This window comes from Pseudopodoces humilis, chromosome 9 (genome assembly GCF_049639895.1).
Source record: "Pseudopodoces humilis isolate 2021_Gansu_Grassland_sample_001 chromosome 9, ASM4963989v1, whole genome shotgun sequence".
Taxonomy (NCBI): domain Eukaryota; kingdom Metazoa; phylum Chordata; class Aves; order Passeriformes; family Paridae; genus Pseudopodoces; species Pseudopodoces humilis.
Window position 1 is genome coordinate 13,740,532 of NC_142208.1, and position 19,262 is coordinate 13,759,793.

At 38.0% G+C, this 19,262-nt stretch overlaps 1 protein-coding gene across 23 annotated transcripts in view; it reads left to right on the forward strand.

Annotated features, from left to right (window-relative positions):
- Positions 1-19,262, forward strand: part of KCNMA1 (potassium calcium-activated channel subfamily M alpha 1) — a 438,076-nt gene that overhangs the window by 361,952 nt on the left and 56,862 nt on the right. For 13 of the 23 annotated variants that reach the window (XM_014250204.2, XM_014250211.2, XM_088059366.1 and 10 more), the window contains one exon: positions 7,536-7,629. In XM_014250204.2, the coding sequence (XP_014105679.1) occupies positions 7,536-7,629 (94 nt within the window). Of the gene's footprint in view, positions 1-2,972; positions 3,267-7,535; positions 7,630-19,262 lie in introns of all 23 variants that reach the window. The other 10 variants (XM_088059361.1, XM_088059362.1, XM_088059363.1 and 7 more) reach the window with 2 other exon arrangements.

Here is a 19,262-nt window from a genome sequence, read left to right on the forward strand (position 1 = left end):
TTAGTAGACTTGGTGGTGCTAAACCCTTCCCATACTTGGAAGAGAGCTCTGGTGGATTTGGAGGTTGTGATTTGATGTTGCAGGGTGGTAGGACAGATTACCCCGATCCAGACAGTTTGATTGCCAAACCTAGTGAGGCAGTGACAATATGTAAGGATGTCTTTAGTTCCATATAATTAACAGCAATCTTTGTTTCCCAAATATGTTTTCTATGAAAATCAGCCCACATAATAGAGCAAGAACCCAATCAAATTTTAGAGCAATTATTAATAAAAATCAGCTGTCTTTGCTGTACAGGGGGATGCTCCATAAGTGGTTTAGGTTCTGCACACTATAGTCTGGATCTGGTGAAGCTGGCCTGTGTTTCTCACCTGACTGTACAGTACTGCTTAATCCAAAAGCTCCGTGCTTGCTCATGCAGTTCAGGGTGTATCCTGGCAGCCCTGTGTGTGTGGCACAATGTGCATCTACAGCTTGACAGAGTAGTAACCAGTAACCAGTTACCAGTAACCAGTAAGAGTAACCAGTTTTACTCGTCTCTGGTAAAAAATAGATGCAATTTTAGGAGGAATGGAGAAATGACCTATCTCTGCCAAAGATAGGTCATTCAGATAATGTTCTGTAATCCTTGCTTTTGAAGACTGAGTAAAAAGACATGGGCCATAAACTGTTGGAGTAAGAAAGAAAATTGTCCTATGTACAGAGAATTGTATCACTGATCCATTGTGGGGCTTCTTCCACTTTGATCTGAGCTCTTGTCAGAGGCAGGAGGCCAGAAGTTATCGGATGAAACCAGTAGTTAGAACTTTTAAAATTAGAATAATTTAACCAAAAAAAATTGGCAACTTGTTATGCCCATACTCAGTAATAGTACCTGGCCACACTGTTGGAAGCAAGGGGAAATAACTTGGATTTTAAGCATCTCAGTCTGCCTTCCTGCTGAACAAGATCATGTGGTGCTATTAAACAAGATGGCAAGCTCCAGGTTCAAAGCCATACCAAAAGACGAAATACAAAAAGTATTTTTGTTCTGACACATGCTGTGCCACTGCAAGCACAAAATCTTGGAAAAGCTTGAATTTGTCTGCATGGAATATGCCATAAGACATACACTGCTGTGGAAGGTTATTGCTTAATAGTCAGGTCTGGTATCTGAAACCATCACAGGTTGAACTCCAGAAGAGACTGTAAAAAGATTATGGTGTTTCTTAAACAACTTGATTGGAGGGTCGATAAGCTTAATAGATTCTGGTCTTCTTCCATTGCATGTGAAGATACTTTGATACAGGATGTGGATTCTTAAAGATTATTTTCAGTATTACTATCTGCACTTTAAAAATAGAACTGGGTTGATGCATATCGAGGCCTTCAAATACATGCTTGACCAGTGACATGTGTAGGGAAATAGATCTCTGCAGATATATTTTATTATCTGAAAATTATTTCACTTGGAGGAATATCAAAAGTAGAAGTATAAAACTTGATAAAAACCCCAGTAACTCTGAGGTAAAATTGATAGCTGTCAAGTAGTATATTCAATATTTTATACAGTATATTTTATTTTTGTGTCGGTATTGCTAATCATGTATATATGTTCTCCTCTGATGATTTAAAATACATGTGAACTCTGGTGAGTATATATTATTATTATTATCATTATACTTCATGTATTAATTCTATTAGTAAAAATCAGAATAACATTGTAAATTAGACTTTAGTTCTTCTCTCAGTATTTTTTCTACCTCAGTCAGAGTATTAGCAGGCCATCAAAAGGTCACTGAATTGGAATGGGTGCTTTGTCACCAACCAGTTCAACCTTGTTAAAAAGTACCTTCAAATGACTCTTGTAATTCCTGTACACTGAGCTTTGCCATGAGAGAGACAGATTTTGTGCTTGAAGAAAAATGGCAAGCATGGGAATGCTATTTTCTTCTTTTTCCTGTTACCAGATGGTGTTTCTAGCTGGTGGTAAACTAAACAAAGATCCCAAAAAACATGCTGACCTCCTCAAAAACTTTGTCTCTACTCTCTGCTCAGTGTTCTCCATAGAATCTTTGAGGCAATTGAGACGTATGGAAATAATGCTGCAAGCTTATCGGTCCACCAATTACTCCCTACCTAAACTTCTTAACTTCATTATACATAACCAAATATAAGGTCTTAGCAGCTCAGTTATATACCTTCTTCTCTATGCTATACTCATTCAGAATGAAACGAAAATTAGGAGAAGATCTTTATTGCATATTTTTACCAGAGAAACATTTTGTTGTTGGTTTTTACTGAGGGTGCCATTTGTTAGAGGCATTAGTAGGGGGTAGTGTTTAAATAGCCTTGATATATTATCAATGGAAGAAAAAGAATCATAGTTCTAAGCTAAATCCATGTTTAGAAAATTGAATTTCTTAACTTTCTTTTCAGAGGTACTATGTATGACCTCCTGAAATTTACACTATGCAGCACTGTTGAATACTCAACAACTTTTATGTGGGTTCCTTAAAATCAGTTTAATTCCATAAGTATGCTTGCACAATTTTGAAGTGGTGACCTTATGTTTTCTATGATTCCTTATTTATTTTAATAGCAGCAGAGTGCTTTACCTCCCCTGTCATTTTTAGTAGTTTCAAAGAAATAACATCCTCCACAGATAGTAAATCTCAAAGCCCTTATCAACATGGGGGAATAAGTATTACCTCAGACATACTTACCCTAGGATGGGATTATTTCTTAAAGCTGATAATATTGTTGAATAATCCTTTTATAAGTATTCTTTTATAAAGAGTCATTTCTAGAGAGGAAAAAAAAAAAAACAACCTAAGAAAGCTGCAGGTATAAACCTTTATTTCTGCTGTTGGAACTGATAGTTTAAGCTTTAATGTCTGTATTTCCACATAATATCAAAATTGATTCATGCCTGTGGTTTGAAATAATTTTTAATACAAAGAAATTAATTTAAATTTTTTCTTATTATTTAGAAGTAAAGAATGCAGCTAGATCAAGTTATCCAAAATGTTCATATCAATTCAAGAATGCAACTACTAATGCATTGATTGATGCCAAGTCCACTGAAGGAATCCCGGAACCTGTTCCACTTGTTAATAACCGTAAAGGGAGCCTCTTCCTACCCAACAACCCCTCGCTGCTGCACCTTAACTTACTGAGTTCTGTTGAACAAGGAAAATCTACCTACTGTAGATTGCAAAGGGCACTCAGCTTGCCTGTAAAATACCGCTACCATTCCCAAAAGCCTGGGCTGAACCAAGATCTCCGTAGGTAGCCCAGTAGTTGGATGCATAAGGCAATACAGAATGGTTTGTGCATGGTTTTGCAGTCTGTTTTCAATGTGACTATGACATTACTAATGCTCTGTTAAGTGCTTACAGATGTGGGTTTCTCCAGATGTGGTGATTAATAAGTTAATTGAGATAGCTGGTTAACTAATGTTTATGAGTGGTTTGTGCTTTACCTTTCAAAGGATTTAATTGCTTTGAAGCATTTACATGCTAGGCAGAATGAACTTACCAGGTATCCCAGTTCATGTGATATTCAGTAATGTAGATGTTATTTCAAATTCCAGCTCTTTATGGTGTCTAAAAAAGTATCTGTAAACTAGTTCAGCTAGTGACCTGGGAGAAGCAGTCAAGGAGACAGTGTTGTTTTAAAAATAGTTAGAAAATAGCAAAGGAAAAAGTTATGAACTTGTCCACTGTTTTGAAAGACTTTCCCTTTGTTTTGTTTTAAAAATGAAATGAAGATAAAAGTCAAGTAATGTGTCGTTACAGATGTTCAACTCCACATTAAGGCTGTTAAAATTACCAGCACATCTTAAACCAATTCATGGAACATTGTCTGGAGGTTATGGCATTGAAACAATGAACACTCTTTACTCAAGAATAAGCAAACATGTTAAAACATCAGTGTAACTTTAAATTAAACTCCAGCATAAAATTGAGCGTCTGAAGCCTGATTAGACTCGCCTGGCATTTTTTTAGCATTGAGTCTTTCTGAACTGCAAAACTGTTATTAGACAAGTGAGCTCTGGGTTGTTACAGCAGTACAATAAGTGTTATACTTAGGGATGTGCAAACAAGCTCTTGAATGTTATTAGAACTCAGAAGCTGAATTGAGTTGCAAATCTATAAAACTCTGCGTCCAATTCTTGAACTTATTTCAAATTTTCATGATAGCGGCAAAAAAAAGTCTGTGTAACATAATATGGCTGTAGTTAATACAAATCCTGTAGTATAAAGACATAAAAAATGGGGACTCCTTAACAAAAACAAACATACAATATCAGAATTGAGTTGTCATGTATCACAGCCCCATTATTCAAATGTTTGTCTTTCATAAGCAAATTTAAGGTTCCCTTTTAAATTAATGCAGACACAGAAACCGTGAACCTAAAATATTTAATAACCTTACTAAAAATTTTGCTAGATCTACTTCTTTAAATAGGCAGGAAATTGATAGGAGCATCTGAAGGATAATAATTATATGTTTTATATCCTACTTACTACTAAGAAACCACTTGGGAGTTATCACTGCAACATTTTTGGGAACCAAGCCATAGGTAATACTGTCCATTAGATACTATTCACATATTTCAGCTTCATGTGTTTCCATGTTCTTATGGAGCTGTGTTGCTAAACTGCAGATGCCCAGTAAACTCTGTGTGGAGATTTCAATGAAAAATAAAACTTGATTTTCTGTCATATGATTAATGTAGTTCTCCTTTCATTGCCACAATGAGAATAAATGGCTTTCTTGGTTAAGCAAAAAAATTGAGATCCCTCAGAAGGCTTTGCTAACAGGTATTAACTAGTGAGCCACATCAACCTTGGACTTTCCAGGCAACTGGTGATAGTAACATAGTTTGAATATGACAAGCACATATCCAAAAAGGAAGCTAATTTATTGCAGATGGCAGTACCAATAATAAGTGCAGACTGCTAGAGATGTACTTCTAGAAGATGTTATTCTGAATGATTGCTAGTAAGACTGAAATTGGGTGGCAGGTTAGGGTCACCTGGCAGCACTGGAGAACACAAGTGTTGGACCATAGAGTACAAAAACATCCTTACTGTATTAAATTTCAGAATTTGAAAGGATCAGACAGGATTCTTATTAGCTAGCTGAAAACTTGGAAAAATAATATTTTTTAATATTGTTTTGTCTCATTCAGAGAAATATTTCTGGTTATAATATTGTCTACAGTTGACTTGTGTTACTGTAAGATTTTTGCCCATGGTCCTGATGGCTGTGTATGTTCCTTGAACTGCTAAAACTGTATAACAATACACTTGTGGTGCCATACTGCATCTCTGGACAAACATTCTATTACCCCGTATGGTAACAGATTAATTTGAGTGAAATTTAGAATTTTTACTCCCAAGAGAGCAAAATAGATAATTTGGTGTTTTCTGGAAGGAGCATTTTGCATGGTTCTTGTTAATTTGATCTTTTAAGTGGTGGAACTGAATATTTATATCCAATGAAGAACAAGAGAGCACAGTGGATATCTTGAAACCTATTGTCTGTGTGGAATAGCATACAAATAACTTTTTGTTAGAGAAGTTTAAAACCAGACTAGTCCATTTTCAAGAGAATAATTTGAAGAGGGTGTTCTGAAAAGCACAAAGCCTTGCACTTTGTTGCAATCAGAACTGCAAAGGTATTACCAACAAAACAATTCTGTGCATGTTCACTTCATGGTACACCTAGGTAAGTACTGAAGTGATCTAGTTTAATATGTGCAAACTGTCACAGAAAGAAAATTTCAATTTATGTATTTTTGAGAATTTTCTGTGGCTTATTTATCTCTCAGCCAAAGAATGACATTTGACTAACCATCAATCAGTGTAAATGCACTATAGGACTTCGATTTGGAAAAAGAAAGAAGTCAAATGAGAAGAAAATCCTTTGTCTTTAGGGATGCTGCCCAAAAAGAGAAGAAACCTAGTGAAGAAATCATTATTAGACACTCATTGTTCTGATCTAAGTATTATCTTTTACACCACTCTGGCACAATTATTTTGGGATTAGCTTTGTTTGGTTACTTCTGTTGTTTTTTGGTTTTTTTTTATTTTGCAGTGCTTTCTTTGGTTGTGACTCCCTTGTGCTAGGTGATGCCAGGTCATCTAAAAAGAGAGAAAATTCTGTCTTTTCATGGTTCAGCCCTTTGGTCTTGATCAAGGCAAAATGAAGTTCCATAGCAGGCTTGGTCAAACAGACAGACCAGTGTGGCAGGCTGGAATGCAGTCTGTAATAAAATAGAAAGTAAAATAAAATAAAACCCTCAGAAGAGGGCTATAGCAAAAGGCTATTGCTTCATTTCTTCACAGATAAGTCTGGGGCAGGTGACATATATCTCAATTTTGTTGTTTTTCCTATGTATCTTGTTGTAAGTAGTATTTTTTTTCTCAGCCTCTGCTTGTGCACTGCTAATGTGTACTACTACTACTACTACTAATGCCTTTCCTTTTAGCTTTAAAGTAAAAACTTCCTAGGCATCAGTTATATTATCTTCCAATTAATTTCTCAATTAACAGTAAGATGGGAAAAAAAGTTCATTTTTTCTTCTTTATATCACAATAAATTAGCATTAGCATGAACCTGAGAAAGCAGGCATGAGTTTATTCCCTTTGATAGCACACATAAAGGTTACATACAGATTATAAAGTGCAGTTACAATCTCAAAATAGTAAAGATTATGGTTAATTCTTGTAGATGAGTTCTTAGGAAGCTGCACCTGTTTAAGCAGTACGTACTGTGGCGTAAGTTATCCAAGAGTAGTTTATGACTGGCAAAACTGTAAGTGATTTTATATCTGAAAATTGATCTGTCCTTGAAAATGCACCTCATCCTCATTAAAAGATTGCATAACACATGCATCCTCTGTTATACAGGTATTGTCTCCCCACTTCCATTCAACCTCATTCTGTTCACTCCTGTTAAAACTCTGTTTTGTGAGGAGAGTAGAGCGATGAGGTCTGACTTGTGCTGGAGATCTGTGCACAATGGCAGGCTGCATTCACATTCCCGACTAACTGAATCATTGAACATCAAGGCATTGAATATTTTACATCTCTTCATGAAGACTCTGTTGTTTGGCATGTGAGGAGCGAGAACCAACTGGTGTCTAGTTCATTAGCAAAAGCAGGCTGGCAGCTGTTACGTTGATATTGCAAATAGTACTTTATCTGTCTGGGAATACAGCAGAGCACTAATTCTATTTTTCTGTAGCGCAGATTAACTGATAATAACTAAGAATAACCCGAATGTGGTCCCCCCGCCTTTGTTTTTGAAGTATGAAACCAATTTGAACACCTCTGTTCAAAACCCTGGTATTCTTCTCTGCTTCTCCTTCAAACCAATCTCTTCGACTAACACATATTTGATTTTTATTACTGTTGGGCCTATGTTAGCAATGAAGTATCAGTGCGTGAATGGACATAGAGTGTGTGTTCTTTGCTACTTCACTTGTATTTCATATTGCACTCAGAGCAGTACTTAATCTCATGAGTTCCTTATATTTCCAGTTGAAGATGAGCAGCCGTCGACACTATCGCCCAAAAAAAAGCAGCGAAATGGAGGCATGCGAAATTCACCCAACTCCTCACCCAAACTGATGAGGTAAGACTGTAAGAAACTCATATCTTCATCTCCTTTCTTTCTTCCTTCCTCCTCTCCTCCCCCCACATCAAAAATAAGGGGAGGGGGTGAAAAAAAAAGATTGTTAGATGGTTTCTGAAAGGCTGAAGTATTTATTCTGTCAGCTTGTCAGCAGTTAATGATAGAGCTGAAAAAAAATTCTGTCATGAAAAACAGTTTGAAAAGCTGTTTGAAAAATACATAGGCTTTAAAGTCTTAGCTGTCACCCTGTCCTGTCCATGTGTAGTTCTTAAACAGCAGTGGCACTAATGATAGCACTAACCAATCAGGGGAACTCATGTGGTTAGTTTGCCTCAGGCAATTCTCTTTTTGTTGGATTCCCTCTGAGTACTGTTTTCTGTACTTAAGGCCATATGTGAGATGTATCATCACAATCAAAAATGAACCTGAATATTACCTTCCTTTTATCCTGTCGATTGAAATCAAATTTCTGTTAATTGATTTAGACTGATGAAAAAGTCTAATAATATATGTACTTGCCAAAGCAAAGTTCAAAACTAATGCAGTTTTAGTCAAGCTAAAAGCACATTAATTATGAAATACAGGGATTTTCAAGAGGGTAGTATATACTTTAAAAGTGGGTGATGAAAACAGCATCTTGTTAGTGATATTTTCCCCTGTTGTTACGTGTACATTGTTTTACAATAGTACTCCTTTGTATAACTGTGTTGTTTCCTTTAAATTACCTCTAAAATATTTGTTTAAACTAGAACTGCAGCAAGAAGTTGTAATCTATTAAAATATTATGTCATTTGCATTCTAGCTCACTGTGCTTTGCCTTTTACCTGCTCAAGTCAGTCAAAATGCGGTCCCATAGTAGACACAGAGTTTTCAGGGAGGGTGTTCCTGCTCTGTTTTTTGCATATCCTATATAGCCAGGCTAGACCCTCAGTCCATAATTGAATCCATAAATACCATAGCAGAGATTTTCCACTCTGTGTGTATATACGTGTACACACACAAACACAGAAAAATGTAAACTTGTTTACATGTATAAACAGACACATCCGTGCAATTTGAGATTTATGTGTGTGTAAGTGTGCCTGCTCACAGAGGTTAAGTGAAAAAAAAAAAAAGATACAAATATATAGTTATTTCCATAAATAAAATCTCCTATAATTTTTATTATTGACTTTGATTTTGTTCCTGTAACGATTCTGGATACAGGTAGGTGATAGTTCTCTTTGTATTTCAGTCACTAGACTGGAATTTTCTTTGGGCAGTTACAGAAGCATCCATATTTGTTTATTGTTTCTGCAATATAGGGCATATTCAAGGACATAACTTCCACAAACCGTCTTCATCTCTGTTTAGACTACAGAACTAAAAGTGAGATTGATTCACACAGGGAAAATGCACCCAGCTGTGGCTTTTTTTTTTTCCTATTGACCATCTATTTCTGTTAAAGGTATCATTAAAAGTTCTCTGCCTTCCTGTTAGCTCAGCCTTGCCCATATGACACTGATTTACATGCTTGTTTACAGTTTATGAGGAAGAATAAAATGAGCATACTGGCAAACTTCTCATTTTTATAGTGCCAGTTGTCATGCTAGCATAGTTTTCAATTTACTTACCTTTGGACAGTCCTCTTACCTGGTGCTAATTGTTTTGACTGCTTGAAATTTAAACACGTGGAGATTCCCCCCACTCGCCTTCTTCCAGATTCTAATTTTGGGGAAGTAAGTGCAATAAAAGAGAGGAAGAGAGAGAGAGAAAGAGTTGAAACATTTAGAGCTGAACACACTGTCCCTGTTTGCTATGTAAAGTATGCCTCATTTCTTTGATCTTGAGTAATAATAATTCTAGGGAGTTATACTGTTTTCATATGCTTCAAAGCTGTGTCAAAGTTTTGCTGCTTAAGGGTACTTCTTTATTCTATTGGCTCTTGGGTACTGAGATGACAGGTCCTCTGTACTAGGTGCAGGCTTTTTCAAGTCATAGCCTTCAGCAAAACATCAAATTACCAAATACAGGGTAACATACTTCTACACAAATGCCTTTCCTGTAGATATATTATACCATATATATTAAATACTTTAGTGTTACACGGTACATTTTATGTGCAATAGAAAGTGATGGTTTGAGGTAGCCTTAGGGGTACTTTTTTCCACAAGCAGAAAAAGCTAGTGTATACCGTATCAAGTATGGTTTTTACAGGACTTTCTGCCCGAAGGCCTTTGTAAATAAGTAATGATCAACAGATTGGCTGTGGGTTTTTGAAAAGCATGCCTGTGTCAGTTTGCATGATGGGGGAAGATTTTCAAAGTACAGCCTGCTTTCATTGCCTGCTGAAGAGGGACTGAGGGAGAGTAGTCGTCCTGAGCCTGAGCTGTCTGCTCAGTAGCACATCAGAATTGCTAAACACAGGTTGAGCAGTGAGTGGAGAACTTGCCAGGCTTCCAAATCCAGACATTGTTTTCTTCTTCTCTGTTGCTGCTAAATTTATTCTCCAGCCCAGTGTTCGCACCCTCAGCTTCTCCCCAGACCAAACCATCTCTTTGTTTTACTCTTCATCTACACAGACTTAACTTTGGTCCAAGGTGCTAAAAGAGACAAAGTGGATTGAATCAGAAGAGAGCTCTGTTAAGCTTTGTTTGTAATGGTCAAACTATTTTCTCCTCTCTAAAACAAAGGTGGACTGTATTATCTGCTATTTCATATCCTTGTAAATTACAGAAAGTGACAGGTACTTGCTTTCCTGCCCAGAAATCTTTAGTGTGTGTCAGCTGGAAGTACCCACGAGGTAAATCAGCTAAAGCACTGTCATGTCTGTGGCTGATATTTATCTTTGGAGGTTTTTTCCTAAATTTACTTTAAAAGCCCCTTTGCCCCTGTACCACCTGCCCAGAAGTAGCTGGCTACTTCGCAAATTTTTTCTCAGCTGTGATTTTAGATATGGAAGATCTAGAAGGAGTCTGGAAGACAAGTCTGGATTATGAAAACAACAAATATGTGGAAAATTCATCTATAAATTGAAATCCGAATTGTGACTTTTGAATTGTTCTGAGCAGCCCTACAGTTAAGATAATGTTAAAAATGCTGCACAGGTTTTAGATGCCCACAGTGGTGAAGGTATGAGACAAAACTTTATGACGTATTGCTGGATTAGAGCAGAGATGGAAATGGTATCACAGGGGTTCCCTAGGACCTCATGATAAGTGGTCTGACCTGGTCAGAGAGTGGGAATTTTTGATATTTACTAACACATAAGTAGAAATCTGCATTACCAAATATGATCTGGATAGATAGATTTGAGACATCTTTTTAACGACATCTTTTTGATTACTCTAAATTACAAGAAATTACTAACTGAGAGAAAAAGACAACTGACATAAAAGTGCTCTTTGTGTACATCACAGACGGTCTAGACTCACATTTGGGAAGCCACTGTTCTAACTGAATGCTGCATCCCATCAAATGGCACAAGCAGAATCACACTGATGCAATACTAGAAGAGTCTAATCAATCAGAAACTAACCTTTAAAATTCCAGCAATACCCACAGACACAAATTAATCAGAAGAATACTCAGCATTGTCATGGCTGGTTTTACCCGTTTTACATCAGCAGAAATCTGTCCCATGAAATCCACAAGCGCGTGGATGGTTTTTTTTAAATAACTGAAACTCCAACAGGAAGAAACAGATTCTCCTCTCCTGTTAAGATGTGAACACAAGGACATCCTATTACTGTAAAAAGTAAAATTTAAATAGGAAATGGAAGGAAAAGGAAGGCAGGCTGTGACTGGGAGAGTAATCACATATCAGGTGCCCTTCATGAGGTGGAGAAGAAAAGTAGAACTGATCAATGCCTCTGGTATCATGCAGCAATAGCAGTCCCTGTTCATCATCTCAGTTGCAGGTTCTGATGTGCACTATTGATGAGCAGCCACATTAACTATGAGGAGGCTACGTCGCCTGAATATCAAAGAGCAAAGCTAGTTTTAAAAAAAATGTGTCATTTTGGATTCAGAATTACCAGTAAAAATGTGAAAAGCCTTGGATATGAATCAAAAAAACCACTTAAATGATTGTTGCTGAGCCTCAAGTCTATGCTTAATGCTTTGGTAGCTGCTACTGCATGAGTGGAATACACTGACTTGAAGGAAATGTCAGCCCAGCTGAGTCAAACTACCTCTTAATGCAAGAACAAATAGCATATGACAGGGCCCAAGGGGCCTGAAGAGCAAACAAATAGTTTGTCCCTGTCCACTCTGGATGTAGTGGTGTAGTTGACATAGGCCTCTAGACAAGTAGCATACTCAGCAAAGGGTCATTATCATTAGTGTCCCTGATCACATAAGAATCAGAGGCATCAGAGGACACTGGGTTTTCAGTTTGTTGCCAAGGAGAATTTCATAAGCCTGAGGATTTTTTTTTGATCGAGGATCTAAAATAATTCCCAACCAAACAATAAAACTTGCTCAGAAACTGTCAAGACCCAGCTAAATGACACAGAAAAAAAGTGAGCTCTTTGGCATACGTTTCCAGAAGCCTAATGAGATTATTTATCTGAAGCTGAGGAGGAAACCTCCTGTCTTTTTTCCTGAAGTTGTATATAATATTTTAAGTATATGAACAATGGCTGTGCACATTTATCTTCTCATCCACCCACTAAGCCACATACACTTAAATGTACATACACATTTCTGCTAGTGCCACTCAGCATGAATTTGCATTGCCTCTGCCATCGTAGTGCTGCCCTTCCATGAACTGAAACTGTGAGCTTTCTCATAGAAACCAAAAAAAAAAAAAAAAGTGATGGCAGATCTAGGGGAGCATTTTTCAAGCCAAAACTGGTGAAAAAAGTTGACTCTGATCATTTTCCATGACTCCCTTAAGCCAGACATGAAGGTAAAGTTTGAAAAGGTGAAAGCCGACTGATTAGCCACAATAATGGTATATATTTATGTCCCTCAGCCTTGGAAGTTTCCATTTTGTACTCTCAAATTTATATCCAGACTTTATGCAGTGTTAATATGCAGTGATAACCAAGCTGCAACCCAGCAGTTATATAATAGCACTATTCACTTCTTGATTCTGTTTTACAAGTTCACTATGACCAACATGAACAACAGGAGTAATTCAGTGATTACCCCGTTGCCTTACACCATTTTTTAACAATTTTATAGAATTAAATTATTTAAATGATGGTAGTATCTTGTAGCCTCCTGACTCTTGCTACTGTTGGTAGACCAGGCACTGGTAACTTTGGTTTCCTGTTTAATTTGTCTCCTTTACATTTCTTTGTTGAAGGACTGGCTTCTTGATCTGAAGAATGGTACCCAGTTTTCAAAAAGACTGTAGTGGATTGGTGCTGGCAGATCCCAGATATCCTCAAAAGCTGTTTTCTCACTGGTCTCCACAGCTAGACAGGGGAGAGAAAATACAACAAAGGGTTCATGGGCTGAGATAATGACAGAGATCGCTCACAAAACAGACTCACATTATAGGTATTGAATTTATTGCTAACAAAAACAGATCAGGGTAATGACAAGTATAAACGGACCTTAAAACATCTTCCCCCCATTTCTTCCTCCCTCCCAGCTCTATCTTCTCCCCCTGGAGATGCAGGGAGATGAGGAGTGGGGTTTATGGTCAATGAACACATGTTGCTTCTCCCTCTGCTCAGGGAGAAGAGTAATCCTTCCCTGTTTTCAGTGTGGGGCCCATCCCATGGGAGAGTCCTCCATGCACTTCTCCAATGTGAGTCCATTCCACAGGCAGCAGTTCTCTGCAAACTGCTGCAATCTGGGTCACTCTTCCACGGAGTGCAGTCCTTCAAGGACAGGCTGCTCCAGCATGGGTCCTTCACAGGGTCAGAAGTGCTACCAGGGAACCTGCTCCAGCGTGGGCTCTTCTCTCCGTGGGTGTGCAGGTCCCTGCCAGGGGGCTGCTCCAGCACAGGCCTCCTGTGGAGTCCCAGCCTCCTCTCATGCATCCACCTTTTCCAGCGTTTCTCTTCCATGGGCTGCAGGGTGTCATCCTGCTTCACCATGATCTTCACCATGGGCTGCAGGGAGACCTCAACTCTGGTGCCTGGAGCACCTCCTGCCTCTCCTTCTCCACTGACCATGGTGTCTGCAGAGCAGCTCCTCTCACATGTTCTCACCTTGCTCTTCTCTGGCCTCATTACATCTGCACAATAAGTTTTTTTTTATCTTGTTCTTAAATCTGCTATGACAGAGGTGTTACTGTAGCTTCTAAATGGCCCAGCCTTGGCCAGAGGCAGATCCATCCTGGATCCTGACTGACACTGGATCCTCTGGACATGGAGGAAGCTCCTGGCAGTTTCTCACAGGAGCAACCCTTGTAGCCCCCTGGCTACCAAACCTGGCCATGCAAACTCAATACAATAGTTGTTTTATAAGCCATGGGAACAAGAACAGCATCAGATTTTTTTTTTTTTGAGGTTACTTGAAGTCTTACACAAGTCTTTTAGGGATGAGAGAGCACTGTCAGAAAAGGAAAGGAAAGGAGAATTTTCCAGCAGAAGAAAAATATTATTTTTATAAAATTCATGGTAAGAGAAGATCCACTCAGATCAAGGCAATAGAAATAAAAAGCTCTTTAGCTGTAAACTGGGTTTAAAGAAAAAAATATATTCCTATAGGCACTGACTGGCAACAGTGTTAGCTTTTATCATAAGGTCACACACTTAATTTAAGTGACAAAAACACTCCTATACTTTATGATGCCACTTAACTGTGGGTTTACTTTTTACAAATGAGAAATTATTTTTTCAGGTACAACTCCTCAAAGGTTGCTAGTTCTGCAGCTTCAGTAGATCTAAATGGGAAATATTAAAAACAAGCAACACATTGTGCCTTTTCTCTCCCTCATTCAATTGCTTATGCAAAGGTCTCAAACTATTTTGTTACTATGTTATGCAAGAGGCTTCATACTTCAGAAGCATATTCTGATCATGTGCTTAGGTATCAAGATACTTTAAAAAGCAAGATTGTTACAGTAAACAGCTTTATATCAGTGTTCTTAGTAGTCTTGATAAATTAATGGGAAATCTTTAGTAAGGCTTCTGAGAATAATAAAACCAGCAACATCTGGGCAGAGCAAGAAGGGAGAAAGGAGAATTAGCACTGTAGTTCAGCCCATAAACTGGACATGGAAATTGATACCAACCACTGTATTAGATATAATCTTCTTCCTAGATTTAGGGAAAAAGACAGTATGAGATCGTAGTAATATTAGGATAGCTTCTGAATATGACAATGAAAGCATTTAGCAGAAAAATGCAGCTTTTCTTTCTCTTGTCACTCTGGGTTTCTTCTCTAAAGCCTGGCGCATGTGTGCACCGAATCCTTACAAATTTCATTTCTGATTAACCTGTGAAAAGAAAGATCAGTGAGAGAGTGTCATTAGTGTAACACACAGAGGCAAGAAATTCTCATTACAACTTAATGCCATCCACACAGACTACAGGGTCACAGGGAATGGCTAATGGTAGCCGACAAATGTTGGGTGTATTAGTCACAAAACATTTGGTGAATTCCATCAGAATGTCGTGACAACCTTCATAGCTAGTCCCAGCGAGCTGCTAGAGTCAGTGGAGTTTTCCTGTGACAAGCCGTCACTCTATCCTGGTTGAGCTTTATAGCACCAGTCAAAGCAGTAAGAGAAGATTGAAGTGACAGAGGCCCACTGAGTAAATAGTGAAACATGCAGCACATCATGAAATATTCAGCCAGGGTGTAAAAGCTCTAAATGCTTTTTCAATTATTAGCACCTGCACTGGCTGCGTACATCTAACACTAACAGCATGTTAATTGCCACAATTTGTTAGGGTAGTTGTAGGAGAAATTTCGAAGGCATGAGACATTCTTTAGTGTGTCTTCAATTCCTCTCTTACCTTCAGCAAACCCACTCTTTCCTCCTAAAATTAAGCACCTGTGTGCATACACTTGCTAAGACATACCCACAAACCTTAAAGTCACATAGGAAAACTCAGAATTCCTGAACCACGGGCAGGGTGTTTCTAAAGACTGTGAATCTTGTGCAGGAGACAGCTAAACACCTTTTTGTGCACGAAACCAGATGTGTCTACCTGAGAAAGGCACAATTGCAGACTCTAACAAACACAGGTTGAAGAGGAGGAGTGTTTTTCTCAGGTGTGCTTTTTGTTGGCTTTATATAAGGAGAATTTTATCAGAGGACAGAATCAAAACTAGCCAAGACATTGTCTTACTAGTGTGCAAAGACTAAGAGATTATAGTTTATTTTCATGCAACCCCAGGGTCCTTCCTGCTGGTCACACAGTATTCTTGTACCCTGTGCTCAGCACATGGAATAATTCCACTGCAAATCAGGGAGGGTATATTGCTCTCATTCTCAACTGCATATGAATAAAAAGAGGGCTAAGACAAGGGTGACATAATACAAGGGTATGTTTAACAATAGTCATTTAATGAGGCAGCCATTTAGTCCTGAATAGTCTGTTCAGTTCTGTCCATTCCCAGTCAGTACCCAAAAGTTTCAGACTCAAAAACTCAGATTTTGCAGTGGTTATAAATGTGTGCTAGGGAGACAGTCCTCTTTAAAATGTAATGTTGACTTCCTTGCAATAGGTTTGCTGTAAGTGGGATTTATGGTTTTGCTTTAGGCTGTTGTCTTCCAGGCAGGCTTTTTGGGTTTGCAGCTGTAGCATGGCATTTAGCGTCGTTTTCAAGTTTAATTGCACATAAGTGGCATTATATGCTCTTCAAAACCTTGAAAAGATGGTATTTTGCTCTTCATTTTAAGTCATGCGTATGTAATATCTGCCATAAGAACCAGAGAAGCTATTTTTAAACTGGGGTTATGGATGAGGGAAATTTAACTTTTGTTCCTTTCCTTCCATACAGGCTATACATGTCTTTTCCCAGCCAGAAGGACTAAATGCAGGTCATAAAAATGCAAGTCATAAAAAACAACATCTCAATTAATGCAAATACTAGGGGTTTAATTGACAGAAAGTGCATTTCTTCCTATGACTTGAATTCTTGAATCAGAGGACTTTGCAGCCCTGGAGAACATAATGACTGCAGCGTTTCTGCAGTAACCTGCCAGTGTGACTCAAGCACAGCTTGACAAGGCCATCTTCAAGGATGAGGAGGCAGAAAGGCTCTAGAAACATTCAGTCCATGATTTGGCTGTAAGGGCAACAACTGTAATGCTTTGTGTAATATAAATTTTAATGGGAAAAGGGTGTCCAAATGCCTTAGGCAGATTTGACAGCTTTGGCCTCTCTGTGTGTCTATCTTAATTAATTTTTAGTGTGCGCAAAACAGGTTTGGATCATCAGATTAATAATGAGGGTGTATATGTCCAAAGTAGTAATACTATTTTATCACTGTTGTGATCAATACAGTTTTTAAATATGTAAGTCAGTGTGTCTTGTGATACGCTCAGTAACATCTGAGGACAAAGTTGGACCTAGGCACTGAAGAGTTTCCAAGGTCCAGAGGCACATTCAGGGGTCACTTTACTGAGAATGAAAGAACATTGATTAAAGAGAGATTGAAATAATATCTTAGCCCAGAAGATTTAAATTTAATAAACACACTTACATGAATAACCCCACCTATTGTGAAACAGAAAGTGGCTAGTCATATCACAGACTTCTCAGGCAATAATACATTATTCTGGAGTAAAAATAGTAAAATATCTCTTAGCATGATTTCATGTTGTGTGTCCCATCCTGTTTGCTTCCTTTAAGGTTCATACTTGCTATACTTCAAGCAGTAAAGCAGAGTCTAAACAATTTATGACACCGCAAATAAATGCACACATTGATTAAGAAAACCCAAACCCAAAGGTCTGTGGTTTTTTTAAAAAAACACTGTTACCTAAAACTTCAGCAGGGAGTTATATCTGATGATTCACATGCATTGTTCTTCCTTCAGCCCACTTAAGTTTAAAGCCTAAAATATTCCAATAAAGCTTTGGCAGAAGCTACTTTGAATGTTCCCAATTAGGATGCAAAGCCCAAAAGAACTACGCTAAGCTTTAAGCACTCACACTCTAAAAATTGCCTCAAACCTCAAGGCAGTTGACCATAATTGGATGTCAGATATCTGATACCACCTGCTTTGTTATAACATTCCTTTCAATTTGTATCATTTTTGTGTCTGGGATTAGAGAATTGCTAAATGCTCACTTGTGTTAAAGCTCAGATCATCTATTTAATTTTACATCTCAGAGCAGAAAGGAAACACTGATTACAAAACTAGAATGTGACATTTTTTAGAAACTGATTTATTATAGTTCCTCTGATGAAAGATAGGGGAAAATTCCTTCTTATAGGTGCTTGATTTCTGAAAGGAAAAGAAGGTGATTTGACTGGTAAACTTTGCTTTTGAAAAGTGAACCTTTCAGTGCTCCTCTAGAAAAACTCAAGAAGAAATATTGTGTTGAAGTATTGGGGGAAAAAATCCCTAACCCTTCAACAACAGAAAGAAAAACATTTCTTACTGAAAACTACTGAAGATTTCTAATCTTTTGGCAAACTTTCTTATTTTGAAACATATAGCTAACACATTCAATTAGAAAAATTAGCTGGGACAGAGCACTAAATGCTGTCTGAACATTAATACAACCTTCAAATGGAAGTGTGTTCATGGCTGCAGATCTTACTGTACCACCTGCAACTCTGAGCAGATGGGGAATGCCCAATGAGCAGCATCTCAGTCAGCTCTCAGACAAAACTACCATGGCTGCATCTTGTTGATGGATGGAGGAAGAGAATGCAGAGTCCATATATTTTTCCAGAAATTAAAAGAAGCCAACAAAGCAACAACCAAGCCCCCACAACAAACCCCTTTGATACAGCTTTTTCATCTCTGCTTCCTCCAAAAGAGAGAACACACTTAGGCCCGGCCTGTCATTATTCAGCTTGGACCAGGATCAGAGACTCCAGACAGTCCTAGGGCTCCTCTGCTGCCAGTGGGTTACAGTGAAATCACTGAACTGTACCTCTATTGGGAGAATTTAAAAACTTTGAAGACATAGTGTTTCTTTTTTTCAGATGAGTCTGACTTACGTCTTTGCCTTGTAGGGAGGGCATTGATTGTCTTAAAGTGTCAGAAGATTCTGGTTTAAATGGAACATTGTGTTAATAGTTTCTCAACTTTATTTGAGCCACTTTCTTTGGAGTTGACCCTGTTTGAGAGAAATGCATGAGAATTTTCCAGTGATTTCAATGGGTCTGTAACCAGTGGCTATGAAATGACACATTCAGTGATCGGTAATTGATCACCCTGACTGAATTAGATGTTATACTTTTCATAGGAATGCAAGTGTTGGTTGCATGGTAACTTAGCATGCCATGTTCAAGGTGAATTAACCTATATCACACACTATCTGCTATCACAGTCTGCTTTAGCAGTCCTTGCAGAAGAGAGGGTCTCATCAAAGCATGCTGGTTCAAATGCTTTAAAAGCAGGAAACTCCTGCTTAAAGAGCTCAGACAATATGGGCATTTCTTTAACAGGCTTCAAAGGGCAAACTGCTTTAAAATTTGGGTACCTGTCTCTGACTACTTAGCATAATCTTACATTGCAAATACTTTCTTCTTTGAAATGTTACAATTCTATATCAAGAT